General features: G+C 36.3%; 2 protein-coding genes and 1 long non-coding RNA gene across 3 annotated transcripts; 1 reads left to right on the top strand and 2 right to left on the bottom strand.

Annotated features, from left to right (window-relative positions):
• Positions 1-2,388: 2,388 nt before the first annotated feature.
• LOC105804050 (uncharacterized) lies at positions 2,389-5,018 on the bottom strand. Its single transcript, XM_012636541.2, has 2 exons — positions 4,118-5,018; positions 2,389-3,324 (listed from the first exon to the last, which is right to left on the bottom strand). Exons 1-2 carry the CDS (start codon positions 4,864-4,866, stop codon positions 2,676-2,678), a joined length of 1,398 nt encoding a protein of 465 aa, XP_012491995.1. The 5' UTR covers positions 4,867-5,018; the 3' UTR covers positions 2,389-2,675.
• A 198-nt stretch (positions 5,019-5,216) lies between these two features.
• Positions 5,217-6,442, bottom strand: LOC105804051 (uncharacterized). The gene is made up of 3 exons (XM_052624079.1): positions 6,080-6,442; positions 5,729-5,992; positions 5,217-5,646 (listed from the first exon to the last, which is right to left on the bottom strand). The coding sequence occupies exons 1-3, from the start codon at positions 6,228-6,230 to the stop codon at positions 5,510-5,512; spliced, it is 552 nt and encodes a 183-aa protein (XP_052480039.1). The 5' UTR covers positions 6,231-6,442; the 3' UTR covers positions 5,217-5,509.
• Positions 6,443-8,716: 2,274 nt separating this feature from the next.
• On the top strand, positions 8,717-10,419 carry LOC128034688 (uncharacterized). Its single transcript, XR_008190828.1, has 3 exons — positions 8,717-9,035; positions 9,136-10,063; positions 10,146-10,419. It is a non-coding gene; the product is annotated as an uncharacterized LOC128034688 (long non-coding RNA).
• Positions 10,420-15,369: the final 4,950 nt, after the last annotated feature.

The following is a 15,369-nucleotide window of genomic DNA, read 5'->3' as shown; positions in this document are numbered from 1 at the left end:
TGATTTTAATTTTGGCATTTTAATAGAATAATTAGGAAATTTTTAGATTATAGTTACAATTTTATTTTCTTATTTTTACTAACTTCTTTATTATCTTTCGGTTTAGTGTATGACTCATAGTAGGGGAACACCTATAGAGCCAGCCACAGATCAAAAAAAATAATTCTTAGAAATCGTTGACAACAACAGCAGCTGTAAGTGCAGAACCCACCACCTGCTGTGGGCAACTTACCTCGTGAGAATCCACTGCTAGACGAGGTTAACAATAATAACTTAGAAGATCTACCACCACCACCACAACTACTCACAAACAATACTATAGCGCGTAACGAAAAAACCCTAAAGGAGTATGCGCTACCGAATCTAGATATGGTTCAAGGGAGTATAATAAGGCCACCCATCATAACTAGTAACTTTGAAATCAAGCCTGCTATGATCTAGATGAGTTCGAGGAACAATGAGGAAGACCCGAGTCAGCATTTAAAACAGTTCCTCCAGCTTTGTGACACTTTTAAATATAACGGGGTCACCAATGATGCTATTTGTCTTCAGTTTTTCCCCTTTTCATTAATAGATAATGTTTTTTCTTAGTTAGATTCACAGGCACTAGGGTCCATCATGACATAGGATGAACTTATAGGAAAGTTCCTACAGAAATTCTTCCCTATTAGCAAGACAGTCCAGCTAAGAAGGGAGATTATCATGTTCAAATAGTTAGAGGGAGAGAGTTTTCACAAAGCTTGGGAGTGTTTTAAGACACTTATTCAGAAATGTCCACATCACGGGCTGCCCAAGTGGTTACAACTGTAAATATTCTACAAAGGGTTGGATGTACACACGAGGTCAGGATTGGATGAAGCCGCATGAGGAGCCTTAATGAATCAAACGTACGAGGTTGCATATGAATTAATAGAAAATATGGCAATGAACTCCTGCCAATGGCCAATTGAACGACATACATATAGCCAAAGACCCTCTACGGTGAAGGTTGTCCAGAAGGATGACGAATATCAGCAGTTAGTAGACAGACTCAACCGCATAGAGCCCATGAATAGTGCACCATCTATATATGGAGAGGACAAACCACTCTTCCATTATATCAATAATCCAACTAAGGACGTGAATTACATAGGGAATATGGGTGGAAACGCTTATTCAAATACCTATAACCCCGGATGGAAAGACCACCTAAATCTGAGATGTGGCAAAAATCAATGAGGCAATACTTCAAATCCAGTTAAGAATGCTAATTATCAACTTCCTTATTTGCAGAAACCTCAGGAAAGGATCAACCCAAATGATCATACTATATGTGGTCAACGTTTGGATCAAATAGAGGGGAAAATGCAGTCATTGAGGACAGATGTGAAGCAAGTGTAGTCTGAATGAACTAACTCGACAAAAATATTGCTAATAAAATATTCCTATTTGTTATTAAATCATTTGTACAAACTATAGCAATTGATATATTATTCAACTCTTTTTTCTTAATAATTAATAAATTGACCATAATGGTTCATATAATTAATATAAATATAATATATTAGATTATATAAATGTATTATCTATTAAATTTTATATATATAACATAAAGTTATTATATAAATAATTAAATTTACTATCTAAAACAAAAACTAATATATATTTTTCTTTCTACTTTATTGCTTGATGGAAACATAATAGTTTAAATATGAAGTAATTTTTTATCTAATAAATAAAAATTAATTTAATAAAAAACTTGTTTTTTATTTTATATAAAATCATTTACTAAAATATTTTAATGGAATAAGAGTTCTTATTTACAAGTGTGATAATTTTATTAGAAAATTTATTAAATCAAATATTTTAATAAAATTAAAATTTTATTTATAAATCAATAAATCTCATAAATAATAATAATAAATATTTAAAATAATAAATACGGTAGTATAATGAAAAATAAAAATTATATTAATAAGTTTAAAAGCTTTCTAAACTCGTGCTTATAGTTATTTTAGTTTAACGAGTAGCTAAATAAATAATACGTCATATCTCAATCAAATTTTGTTACATCAGCTTAATATTATTTTGATTACAAAATAGACCATTTTTATGTGCGAGGATACATCATTGGCTATCTCGACCAACGATGTCCTTGTAACTGTCAAAAATTCGATATGAACGGCTAGAGTGTTAGATTATATTCAATTGATCCCTACAGTTAAACATTTGTTTGCCAAGCTGACTGCCACTCAGTTTTTTCCTTTTTTTGGCTTGTATTGCTCATATGTTTTCTTTTATTATGCTTGTATACAATTCATTTAGGGCTTGTGTCTGCCATGAATACAAGAATTTGAGACGTGCAAGAAAACCCATAACTTGACACGCTTAACTTTCAGAGCACGTGGATTAGATGATAAATATCCTGCAAGCTTTCTTTACCACAGGCAATGATATTAATCTTTGAAGAACCAATGGATAATCTGTAGCTTTGTCATCATTCTAAAATTCATCAGAACTTCAATTTTTGATGACCACACACAAGTTTGTTTTGGAACGTAAATCCACGGGATTAAGACTCAGTATCGCATACAAATCACAAAACAAATTCACTGTGTAACAGTGAATTTGCCAAATAATAGTTGCAGTAACGCCATGGGATAACGAAAAGTCTTCAACCAGGCCTGAAGGAGCTATCAATCGTGCATGGAATCGGCATCCCCACCATCAACGATAGATGCTTCATTGAACATGTATTCTTTTTGGTACTCCATCAAGTACTGCGTTGATCTCCTTACATCCAGAAATAGACTGTAAACACGAGTGATGTCCTGCACTTCCACAACCATCCCCTTCCGCTTCTGGCAATTCAATGCAGAAGCTGTGATCAAATGGATAGCATATCTCAAGGAGGTCTCGTGCCCAATTTTGGTCAACAGTTGTTTTGCATCTTCAGACATCTCTACATCTTCCTCTTGGCACCTGATGTCTAGAATCTTACGAATTTCATCCTCGGAATAAGGTTGAGTAGTGATGATTAGTAGTCTATCAAGAAGATCAATTGGAATTCCATGAGGGGATTTGTAATTTGTGCCACGGATTGAAGTTATGCCTCTGTTTGTAGCAACTACTAATATCGGGGCCATCTCATTCTCAAGAGCACGGTTCAGGAAAGAAAAGCACTCGATGTCAAGCATGTGCACCTCATCGATAAAGAGAACACCAGGCACGATTTCAGCCTTCCCTTCCTCCCTCCACTCTGCCACCTTCGTGTCAATTTGTTCTCTCACCTCAGCACGGATTTCACCGGTATCCCCAGTGAAAAGAGCAAGAAATCCCTGTGTTCTGAACTCAAACATAAGGAAACATGAGATGATGACTAAAAATAGATTATTTTCTATTGTGAAACAACGTAAAACTTCTCTAAGTCTATTATCCTATAAGGCAGACTAGCAAAGATACTGCCCATAGAAAAGTTGCACCGTATATGCATACATTGAACTCACAGTAATGTTTTCTAGGGATAAATTTTATGCTAGGGAGATAAATTTCAACAAGTTATGATGTTCATACCAGACATATACCATGCACAAATTCTTCCCTAATAATCACAAACCAATGGTATCATCACATTTGATTGAACAACATGACAAAAGATATGTAGAGATGGTATAAAGGAACGCCACATATGTTGATCCCTAAGACATACACGTTGGAAGATGCTACCCGCAACCATAGCAAAGAATCATCTACTTATAAGCTAATTGAGTTTAACCTTCTTCATCCCTACTCAGAGCTCTTAACAAGCAGCATCCAATTTCTGAATAGAATCATCACTAGACAGCTTGAAACATGTAAATCAGATCCACCTAATTGGTTAATTCTTCCAAAATGTTACAGGTTTCTCCATCCAGGCATAGTTTTTGTTAATCTATTTATGTTTTACTTCAGAAGCAAAACAGCTGATAACAGCTCTATGCTAATTTCAGAACAATAACAGATAAACAATGGAAGAACCACTTCGCACTCTAATTACAGAAAAAGTTAAAAAGACTCGAGAAATCATATTAAACACGGCAACAAAGCTGCAAATCTGGAAAAGGGTACACTTTTTTGCCAAAGATAAGCTCGAATTTACCTGCTGTTAATGACATCGATCTCATGAAGCGTAACACAATGGACGACTTCTTTTCTTTTCTGCAGCTCTCCGTCTGGACATTGCACGAACTTTGTTTGCGGACCCATAGCATCGTAATCCCTCGACCTTGAAAATGACCTTCCAAGCTTCGTTATTTTCCCTGAAGCTTTATCAATAGCTATCACATCTCCACTCTGCACTTTCTCTTTCCCTAATGCCTCGATCATCTTCGCCCCTAAATCGTAAACGGTCTCCATGTCCGTCGTTTTAAGCGTTAATTTTCCAGTTTTTGAAGCCGCCCCAGAAACTGCCGGCCGGTCAATCTGGATTTCAACGACTTCGCCTTCGATTATTTCAGTTTCTTCCTTGATTCTTACCCCGATGGACTTTCGAAACGCTTGCATTAAAGCTTCGGTTTTCGACATCTCAAGGGAGAAGATTTCGCTGCCAGAGAGCATAGAGAAAGGGGTTTCAAGGCCAAGGGATTTCGCCATGCCCATGGCGATGGCGGTTTTGCCGGTTCCAGGTTGGCCCGCTAATAAGATAGCACGGCCAGCAATTTTACCGTCTTTGATCATTTGGAGGATGACACCGGCGGCTTTACGAGCTTGTGCTTGGCCCACCATCCCTTCCGAGACGTCACGGGGCTCCAGAGAGGAGTCGAGGCCTAGGCCCCGTATGTGGGAATGAGCCCCAATGCGTTCGATTCGGGTCAGGTCTCGGCTCTCGGAGAGTTTCAGCTCCGCCATTGGATGATTGAGGGAGGGAAAGGCAGGGTTTAGGGTTTTGTGAGAAACTGAAAATTGAAATGGAAGAGAATGATGAAGTAAGCTATTGATAAAGCCTGTGTTCTGAACGCTTGTTTTCAGTTTTGGGTCTAGGGTAAAGTTCTAATTTTTGAATTGTTTTAGAGAGTGATGAAGAAAGCTATTAATAAAACCTGTGTTCCGAAGGCTTGTTTTCAGTTTTGGGTCTAGGGTAAAGTTCTAATTTTTGGATTTTTTTAGAGTTTGGGCCTTCGGCTCCATTTGCTCCTTGAGCCCAACATTAGCTATGCAAATCGTGAACAGTTCAGTCCCCATGACATTGCTTAGTGATGATCTGCTAGAGCATTTGAGGAGTCTTGTTTCTATCAGCTCTTTTCCCCATTTTACTAATAAAGCAAAGCAAAGATAATACATTAGGCTCCAAAATGAATCTATTGCATTTGCAGGCATGGTTGTTTTCTAGATTCTTGACCAATGAATCTATATTTCATTGGTATTTTCAAGTTCATGAATCTATTATTCTTCAACTACGTCGGAGTTCTGGCTGGTGGAACTACCCGAGTCTTCACAACAAGAACCCATGTTAAAGGACTTAATTATTAATCTTGATGGCAATTCTCTTTGACTAGATTACTTGGTGCTCTTTGTCTTGACCAGAATTTTCACCTTCAGTGGATTTCAGCCCCTCCTTAGCCAACCTTTTAGCTATCCTCCTCTGTTTCAGCTTCTTCTTGGTACTACAATCACCTTCCTGCTGATCGCCTGAACAAACACCCCAGATCAATGCATTTATTTTAGTCTCCCATCTGGTTAAAGAAGAAGAAAGACCAAGTTAAAATCTTACCAGGTTTGTCACTTGAAGCAACTTGTTCCTGTCGAGCATTTTCTCGAACACCTTCAGGCTCACATTGCAATGAACCCACTCCATCTTTTTTAGATGACGGTAACAAAGGCCCAATTATCTTCCCACGACGAAAAGCATCTTCTTTGAGCTTTTTCTTTCGAAGTCTTTTCCTTTGAGCTCTACTTAGCTTTTGAGTCTCAGATTGACTTCCGTCATCTTCGTCGGCAGTCTTTGGGGAACTACTCTTGTCCTCCTCAAAATCATCTGCCACCCAAATTTGATTACATTTTCTACACTTACATCAAACAACTAGAATCTATATTATTTGATGTTAAATAATTTTTTAATCACCTGGGTTTCCAAGCCCGAAGTCGACGGCCCTCTGTGATGTGATCAGCTGTTTCTTTTCCTCTTCCTCCTCAGATTCCGGTGGAGATGGCGGTGGATAGAGTGTTCTAAGAACAGCCTCATGGAATCTTTTTCGTTTCTCTTCACGTCTCATTAAACTTGGACAATTGGTGAATATTCTCTTCAAGTCTCGTTGAAGACCTCTACTTTCGCAGTATTGTGGGATTGTTTTAGAAATATTTTCTAGCAGGAATAATTAACAAATTTCAATCGAGGAGATTATGTAGTCAGGAAGTGCATACCATTTGATTATAAATAATTAATCCATATATTTTCATTTGGGTGCAACAAGAAATTCATGTCAAACGAATATTATGTGCCTTAATCTATCTTAAGCTGTGTTTAGCGATACTTAAAAAATACTTTCAAAAGAAAATTTATACTAAACAAGCAATTTTTGACTGAAAAGAGTGACTTTTCAAAAGCATTTTTATTCTAAAGTTAAAATTTTAGTTTCTTTTTAACCAAAAGCATTATTATTTTTTATCCATCCATTTTCTTCTCCCATTTTCATTCACTTTAAATTACAAATGTTAATGTAAAATTTTTAATATTTATATTTAGTATATAAATATTACCTCTTTTTAAATTTTAATTCAAATACATGTAATATTTTAATTTATTAGGTTTATGTTTTCTATGTTATGTTAATATCTAATATGGGTTATATATTCAAATTACATTTCTTATAATAATAGAAATGTGTTAATATCTAATTACAAATATTTAATGGTTTTATTTAAATATTTAAAACATAGTTTTATATTTTAATTAAATTTTATAAATAATTAATATTAATTGCTTAAAATATTTAAAATTTATATTTCATATATTAAAACATTAACAAGTTATAATAATATTTTTTATATTCTTGCTAAAAGATCATAATATTAACTAAATTGAACATTATTTAAATGCATATTTGTTACTTTATAATATCATATCTAAAATGGATATTTTATTTCTCAAAAGCACTTTTGATAACAATACTAAACACTTAAGTCTTAAACCAATCTTTTCAAAATACTTTTCAAAAGCACTTTTATTATTATGTTTAAATTAGTTAATATTACGATATTTTAGCAAGAATATAAAAAATAATTTAGGCTTACAACGGGAGTTAGTATTGCATTGACTAGTGTATGATTTTTTAACTGAAATTTGTATGTATTTATAATCTATTTTAGTGTACTATTTTCAGATTTATTAATATTTTGAAAAGTATTTAATATATGTATATAAAAATATTTATAAATATCTAATAGATTATATTAAATAAATTACAAGTATAAAATATTAATGCACAATTGATGTATAAATTACAAATATAAAATATTTGTATTTTTTAATATCATTCATGCACTAGTGTTATGGGCCGTGGATCAATGTTCGTGACCAATGCGCACGGAACATCCCATGGAAGCCAACAGATGAAATGGGGCTCATTCGACCCACTGAAATTGACCCAATTCGTGGAATGGAAATAGAAGCCTATCTACTTAAATCCTGGTTGAACTAAAACGCTCTAGTAAATTGTATTTTACTAAGATAATTATTGTAAAATCCTAAAAGATAAACACGTATAGAATTTAAATATCTTAAGACTCTCTTATTGTAGATGAGAACTAATCTTAGCCGCTGATGTAAATCGATCTATACTGTTGATTCTGGGGAAGCTCAACTATAAATAGATGCCACCTCTTCTTTTGTAATCACATTTAATAGTTGAATATGTCTGAAAGCATTTACCCAAACATTTGGTGGGCAATAATTTCCTTTGACTTTTCTGTTATTTATTGCTCTTTCGGTTCGAGTTGCTTTCGTTATACTTCAGTACCTTAGAGAAATTCTGCGAGAATTCTCACTTTTGCGAGAGTTAGGTTGATTTAGGCATATTTGAAGCAAAGAAATCGCCTAAGACTGCACGAATTGTGAGATGAAAGGTCTAATCTCAAGACAGTAACTGATGCGTAATATTTCAACCAGTGTGACCGATGCTTACTAAAATTTTAATCGGTACGAAAAAATTTTATTACTCGAACGATATACAGTGAATAAAATAACTGTAACCATTACAGAACCACTACAATGGTTAGATCTCTTTTTCTCCCATAAAAAGAAAAAGAAATCAAGGGATTAAAATGGTGAAATCGACCTTGGAGTTTGATAAAACTATTGTGGTCGGTACCATCCGGAATATACATAATTAATAAAAAAAAAGTTTGTTTTAATCAAAATTTTGTTATGTTTTCATCAGTTAATATTGAATTGTTTGTACATGTATATGTTGGTATAAGATTTTTTTTATTTTAAATACTTTTTTGTCTTAACTATATATATTATAATTATATTAAAAAATAAAATATTTATTAAATTAAATTATTTAACTTAATTAATCATTTTTTTTAGAATATAGACTGATTTTATAAATCACTGCAAAAACACAACAACCGAGAAAACTCCCAGTACAAGACAAAACCAGCTGTCCCTCATAAAGCAAAGAAAATTGAAATGAAAAGACAAAAGAAAACATAAAGCAAATAAAGCAATAAAGAAATGAAAAGGCAAAAAGATATAAAGCAAAGCCACAGTGACTCATATTCTTCCCAAAACCAGCCAATATGGTTCTCTCTGGAAAAATAACCTTTGCTCCTTCAAAAGAGAAAACCCGGAAGCTTTGAACAAATCCATGGAGATTCAACAGAACCTTCTCCAATATCAAAGCCAAACTACCTCCAAAGACTAAGATACCTGTTCCCACGCAAGCCAGTCCTTCCTTACCACTTTCTGAACCAGCTCCGGCATGTCGTTCGTCCAAATCTGGCCAATCCCTGTCCGCCGGCCTTCCATAGCCAAAGCATGCGCCGCCTTGTTCACTTTTCGAAACACAAATTTGAAGGTAATTGCTCGAAGATCCTTACTTAACTGATGAATATGGAAGATGATCGGTCTGATAATCGACTTACCTAACTCCCTGCTTCTGACATTTTTGATTACAGAGAGTGCATCCCCTTCCACCTCCACCCGCCGGAGTCCCATCTTATGTGCAAAAATTAAAGCTCGCTCACAAGCCCTCGCCTCCGCCACAAAAGCATCCGCCACATTACTGACCAGATAATTTTCCCCTCCAATTACCTCCCCTTTATGATTCCTAGCTAAAACTGTTGTTGTAGCTAACCCTGTAGTCTGTGAAAACGAAGCATCAAAATTAATCTTGATGATGCCATCATTCGGTGGCTTCCATAACTCATTCACAGCAGTTCCAACAACAGAACTGAAATTCACTGTATGGAAACTTAGTTCTCGTACATATCCACGAATAAAACCTAAGGTTTCCTGCTTTGAGAAAATAACACCTTCATGCACTACCTTATTTCTACAATGCCAGAGACTCCACAATGAAATAGCAAAAAGCTTCCTTGTACTGTTATCACCCGCCAAAAAAGTTCTAACAAAACTTTCTTTATGCTCCAGTGAATCGACAGGAGGATGAGTCTGCATTTTTAAATCGTCCCAAATGTCCTGCAGAATAGCACACGTCCACAAGAGATGAGAATAAGATTCTATTTCAGTCTTACACAGTGGGCAAACTACTTCTTCACACAGCATCCGTCGAGCCAGATTCCCGTAGTGAGGCACCAGATTATGGAACAACCGCCATACATGTATTTTAACTTTTGCAGGAATATCTAATGCCCATAGCCCCTTATAAAAATTTTTGTACACCTCGGTTTCAGAGGATAAATTAGATTTATTTTGTAGCAAATCTGTAACAAGGGCCCTGTAACCACTCTTGACCATATATTCGCCCGTGCCATCGAATTTCTAGACTCTTATGTCTTCTGGACTACTGACCAAATAGGGATAGAGAGGATTCTGCTTGCTGTTTCATTATCAACTAGCTTGTGAATGAGCTCAGCGTTCCAGGTATTGTCCTCAATAAGCTGATCAACCGTTGTCCATCTAGATATAATATCATGGCCTTGAATTCTGTTGTTATCCTTCCCAGGTAACCAGGGATCATTCCAAAGATTAATACAGGTTCCATTCCCCACCCGCCACACCAACCCATCCCGAATAACTTCACGAGCACTGCAAATGCTTCTCCAGGTAAATGAGGGGTAAGAACCGACCTTAGCTGATAATATGTCTAAAAACGGAAAGTAACGAGCTTTAAAAACTTTAGCTAAAAGGCAATTGGGATAATTCAAAATACGCCAAACCTGCTTGGCTAACAAAGCTTTATTGAACAGAAACAAATCCCTGAACCCCATTCCCCCTATCCATTTTGGCCTACAGAGAGTTTCCCAAGTACTCCAATGGATCCCCTTTGACGTTTTTTTATTAGTCCACCAAAAATTATTCATAACTCCCTCAAGTTTTTGACAGACGGCCTTTGGTAAAAGAAAACATTGCATTACATAAGTTGTCAGAGCCTGCAAAACCGACTTTATAAAAACCTCCTTTCCCCCCATAGATAGATAACGCACAGTCCATCCGTCAACCCTTTTCCGGAATCTGTCCACATAATTTGCGAAAGCCCATTTTTTCTTCCTCCCTACCATCATCGGCAAACCTAAATACTTCTCTGGGTTTGAAGCCACTCGAACATCAAGCTGATTTACAATAGCCACATTTGTCTCATCTTTCACATTTGCCCCAAAATAGATGAGCGACTTATCAAAATTCACCCGTTGACCTGACGCCTTTTCATATTCACAAATAACCTCCCGGACACTTCTTACTCCCTCGGGAGATGCATCTCCAAACAAGAGATAGTCATCCGCAAAAAAACAAGTGGTTCACTGCAAATCTCTCCCTTCCAATTGTTACTCCCACCATTCGCCCTTTATTTCTTGCATCATTTATAAGGGCTGAAAACCCCTCTGCACATATCAGAAACAAATAAGGGCTAAGCGGATCTCCTTGCCTTAAGCCTCTAGAAGGAGAAAACCAATCGCCATGGTAGCCATTAATACTAACCGAGTATGTCACAGAACACACACAGCGCATAATTAAAACAATCCAATCATTATGAAACCCCAAATGCTTCATCATACCTGCTAGGAAATCCCACTCAACACGATCATATGCCTTACTCATATCCAGTTTGAGTGCAAAATGACCTTTTTTACCACGTTTCTTCATCTTTAATGAGTGGAGAACTTCATAGGCAATTAAAACGTTATCAGAAATTAGGCGACCCGGAATAAAAGCCCCTTGGGCTTCATTTATACATAATCCTAACTTACTGCTCATACGATTCACCAGCACTTTCGCAATAATCTTGTAGATCACATTACAGAGACTTATCGGTCTGAACTGAGTCATATCATTTGGCTTATCAACTTTTGGAATAAGAATAATACGTGTTTTATTTATTTCTCCAATATCAGTCTCCCCCTTCAAAACAGCTAAACAGAACTCGAAAACTTCCGGACCAACAATATGCCAGTATCGTTGAAAAAATACTGCGTGAAAACCGTCAACACCAGGTGCCTTCAAAGATGCCATCTGTTTTACTGCTTGCACGATCTCATCCTCAACAAACTCCTGTAGCAACTCATCATTCATACTCTTCGTTACCCTTTCCTCAACTAACCCAAATAATCTGTCATCCGATTCCACATCTGAGGCGGTAAACACTTGCTATAAAAATTTGAGGCAATCTTAACAAAATCTTCATTCGAATTTACTAATCTTCCAGTATCATCTTGTAAATTCATTATTCTACCTCGAAGATGATGTTGCACAGCTACCTTATGAAAAAATGTAGTATTTCTGTCCCCATTCTTTAGCCAATTAACCCGCGCATGTTGTTCCCAAAAAAGTTCTTCTTTGTCCGCTTCTAAATTTAGTCCTATTTGAGTCTCCGTAATTTCTGCCAGCACCTCATCGGAAATATCCTGTTTATACAACATAGACAGTCGATTTTCTAAATCCAGCCTTTTCTTCTTGTCCGCCTTATCAGTCAACTTCCTCCATCGGAGAATTTGACTGCCCAACTTACCTAATTTATCCAGAACACTACCACAGTTTTCACCCCACCATTTTGAAATCAGCTCTTCAAAAGAATTATCCAGACACCACTTAGCTTCAAACCGAAAGTCATTACCATGGCTATCCACATTGTTCCTTTCGATACCCACCGAATCAAGAAGAATGGGACAGTGATCAGAAAAAAAATGACTCAAATGTTCAACCCTGTATTCGGGGAACCTATTCAACCAACTTAACGTTGCAACTCCCCGGTCCAGTCGTTCCCTGATATTTGTCGAGGCAAAACGTCCTCGTTCCCATGTAAACCATCTTCCTGTGAACCCTAGATCCTTAAGATTGCACTCCTCCAAGGCCTCACGAAACTCCTTCATATGCCGATCCGATCGTAAACGTCCACCCTTTTTTTCAAAAGAATTCATAATTTCATTAAAATCTCTCATAACCACCCAAGGAGTAGATTGATCAAGACTTAGCTGTCAAAGTAGACTCCACGATTCTCTTCTATACCTTCCATCCGGATGCCCATAGAACCCTGTAAGCCTCCAAGTATCACCACCATCAACATCATTTATTTCTACATCAATATGGAACGAGGAAAAGCTTCTAAGTTGCACCAGATCATTTCCTTTCCAACCCAGCGATAGTCCTCCTTTCGTAACAGTAGCCCCAACATCGATACCGTTTTCAAAACCACACTTCATCCGTACCCTTTCCATCATTTTCGGATCTAATTTTGTTTCCATAAGAAACAAAATCTGGGGATTTATGGCTCTTAACTTATTCCTTAGCCTCTTAACAGTTCGCGGTCTCCCCAAACCACGAACGTTCCAGCTTAAGATTTTTATTGAGCTCGGCTGCTTTGGTCACCAGAGCTAGCCGAAACATCCCTATGTCCTGATCCACCAATAGTCTCCAATGGCAACCTCGAGCTCTCCATTATACGTTGCCTTTTCTTGCCTTCCAAGAGTGCTATAGGGTCTTCCTCCTCATTAGAAAACAACTCCATCGACCCATACACATCTCCAACATTCCCCATTCGAACATCCCCACCATTAAACCCCAATCGATCTCTGTTACTCCCACCATAACATTCGGCACCCAACTGAACCAGATTAGGATCTATGTTTTGATTTTCAGTCGCACTCCTAGAAGACCATCCTGACCTTTTCTCCCCATATAACAGACTACTTTGATTGGAATGTCCACCCATATCTGCAACATACGGTGTCCCATCTGCTGTCCTTAACCATCTACTTTCCATTGTATTCCGACGTCTTGACGCCGTACGCAAAGATAAGTCCCAACCAAAAATTATATTGGAAGGTTCAATTTGCAATCGAAGAGGGCAAAAACTCTCCCCATGACCTAATCTTCCACAAATGAAACAAAACAGGCTGAGCTTCTCATATATGAATCTAGCATACACAATCAGAGACTTTCCGATCAGAACTTTCTTTTTCCGTTTTAATGGAGCAGTAACATCTAGGCGAACTCTTATCCGCAAAAAAGTCTGAGATCCCAATGTTGGAAAAGACGTATCATACTCAAGGTAATCCCCACAAAAACTCCCAAACTGTTTTGCCATCGATTCATTCATCGATCCCGGTGGTAAACCATGAACTTGCATCCAAAACTCCGTAAATCTTAAATCCATTGTTGCCGGATTTACCCCTTCCGGTATTTCTTGAAGAATAAGTAAGTGGTTATTGAAAAACCACGGGGTTCCTGCTTTAACCCTATCAAAATCAATCACATTAAAAAATTGAAACAGATACCTCTTCTCCCTTGCCTCCGTAATACAGATCCCCCCGATTGGATGCCAAAGATCCGCCATAGTATTGCGCAAAGACGGAAAATGGACCACACTGTCTGTAAGGCACCGACCCACTAGGCAAAACTGAAAGATAAAACTCTCCTCTCCTGTAACTTCATGAATCACTTCTTCCTCATCATCCAACAGCTTCAGATTTGCCATCGCATCTTCCATTGTACTCCCACAATCCAGCGCAGACTAACAAGAAAACAAAACCCTAAAAGAGACGTAAATAAGAAAGTTACCTGTGCCAATCGGCAGACCAAACCCGTGCCAAGAGCGGCAGACTTGATTAGACAAAATAATAATACAAGTAATCTACAAAGGATTATTGAGAAAAAAACGAAAAACAAAAAGCAAATACTTAATTAATCATTTTAAAATATGTAGCTAAGGGATATTTGTAGATAAAATGATATATAATTTATTTAAAAATAAAAAAATTGGACTATAAATACACACATACGTATAAAACAATATTTTAAAACTGAGAAATAAAAAAGCACACACCATCACATACTAGATGCACCAATACCAGAAATAAAAATGATACTTTGGTTGATAATTTTGAAAGTACATTTGGTTGTAAGTTGTGATACAAGATATGACCTCAAGCTTTGGTCTAAGTACATTTACAACAATACAACAAAGGAGTAAAACCAGAAAGAACACAAGTAAATTAGTAATGCAGTTTGGTACACCAAGTATTTATCACCTCTATAGGGTCTTGCCTACAGAACAAAATCCATTACTAAACTTATGGTACAAATAATGATTTAAACCTAATCAACCTAAACCCTCAAATCATTATGGCATCACCTTAGTACATTTAGTGCTATGAAATCTCTCCAAACAACTTCTCCTACTAAAGACTATTAAGTAATCATTTAGAGATGAATAAACAATAAACACTAAAATTTCTTATTATGAACATGTAAGTTCTCTCTAAGTAAATTCTCCTTCTTTTTTTTTTTTTAAAAAAAGTCTCTTTAAATAGGCTACTTTAATCTTATAACCTGGAATAAAATTCATTTAATTTCAAAAGCATTATGTTGATATTTAACTCCAAGGCTTTTCAAATACATTACTTTTAAGTCTTTATATTATCTCTAACGTCTATCTTCAATTTCAAGACTCATGATTGGACAAGGATTCTTTGAAAGCTTGTTGTCGAGGTAAGGATAAGAACTCTTCAAGAATCATACTTGAAATAAAACTCTTACATCTTGGAGTCTTCTAAGTGTATTTTGTTAAGTCAATAGATATCCAATGTATATCCCACGTTTTTGTTGCTTATAATATAAATATAAGGATAATGTTAAATAAAACTAATTCTTAAATGAGTTGTGGTTTGTCATGGGGAACAAATTGTACCACAAGTTATTGTGTTCTAACAATATCCCATTCTGACATTTTTAAC

The sequence above is a fragment of the Gossypium raimondii genome, chromosome 11 (assembly GCF_025698545.1).
Source record: "Gossypium raimondii isolate GPD5lz chromosome 11, ASM2569854v1, whole genome shotgun sequence".
Lineage (NCBI taxonomy): Eukaryota > Viridiplantae > Streptophyta > Magnoliopsida > Malvales > Malvaceae > Gossypium > Gossypium raimondii.
This window is presented reverse-complemented; position numbering and strand designations above follow the sequence as displayed.

Bases quoted from the DNA above. Each gene is read 5' to 3' on its own strand.
- LOC105804050 (XM_012636541.2), bottom strand. From the start codon at position 4,866: ATGGCGGAGCTGAAACTCTCCGAGAGCCGAGACCTGACCCGAATCGAA. The intron at 3,325-4,117 runs GTAAATTCGAGC...GTTTGAGTTCAG, and splicing joins ATCGATGTCATTAACAGCAG to AACACAGGGATTTCTTGCTC.
- LOC105804051 (XM_052624079.1), bottom strand. From the start codon at position 6,230: ATGAGACGTGAAGAGAAACGAAAAAGATTCCATGAGGCTGTTCTTAGA. The intron at 5,993-6,079 runs GTGATTAAAAAA...TTTGGGTGGCAG, and splicing joins CTTCGGGCTTGGAAACCCAG to ATGATTTTGAGGAGGACAAG. The intron at 5,647-5,728 runs GTAAGATTTTAA...GTGTTTGTTCAG, and splicing joins TGCTTCAAGTGACAAACCTG to GCGATCAGCAGGAAGGTGAT.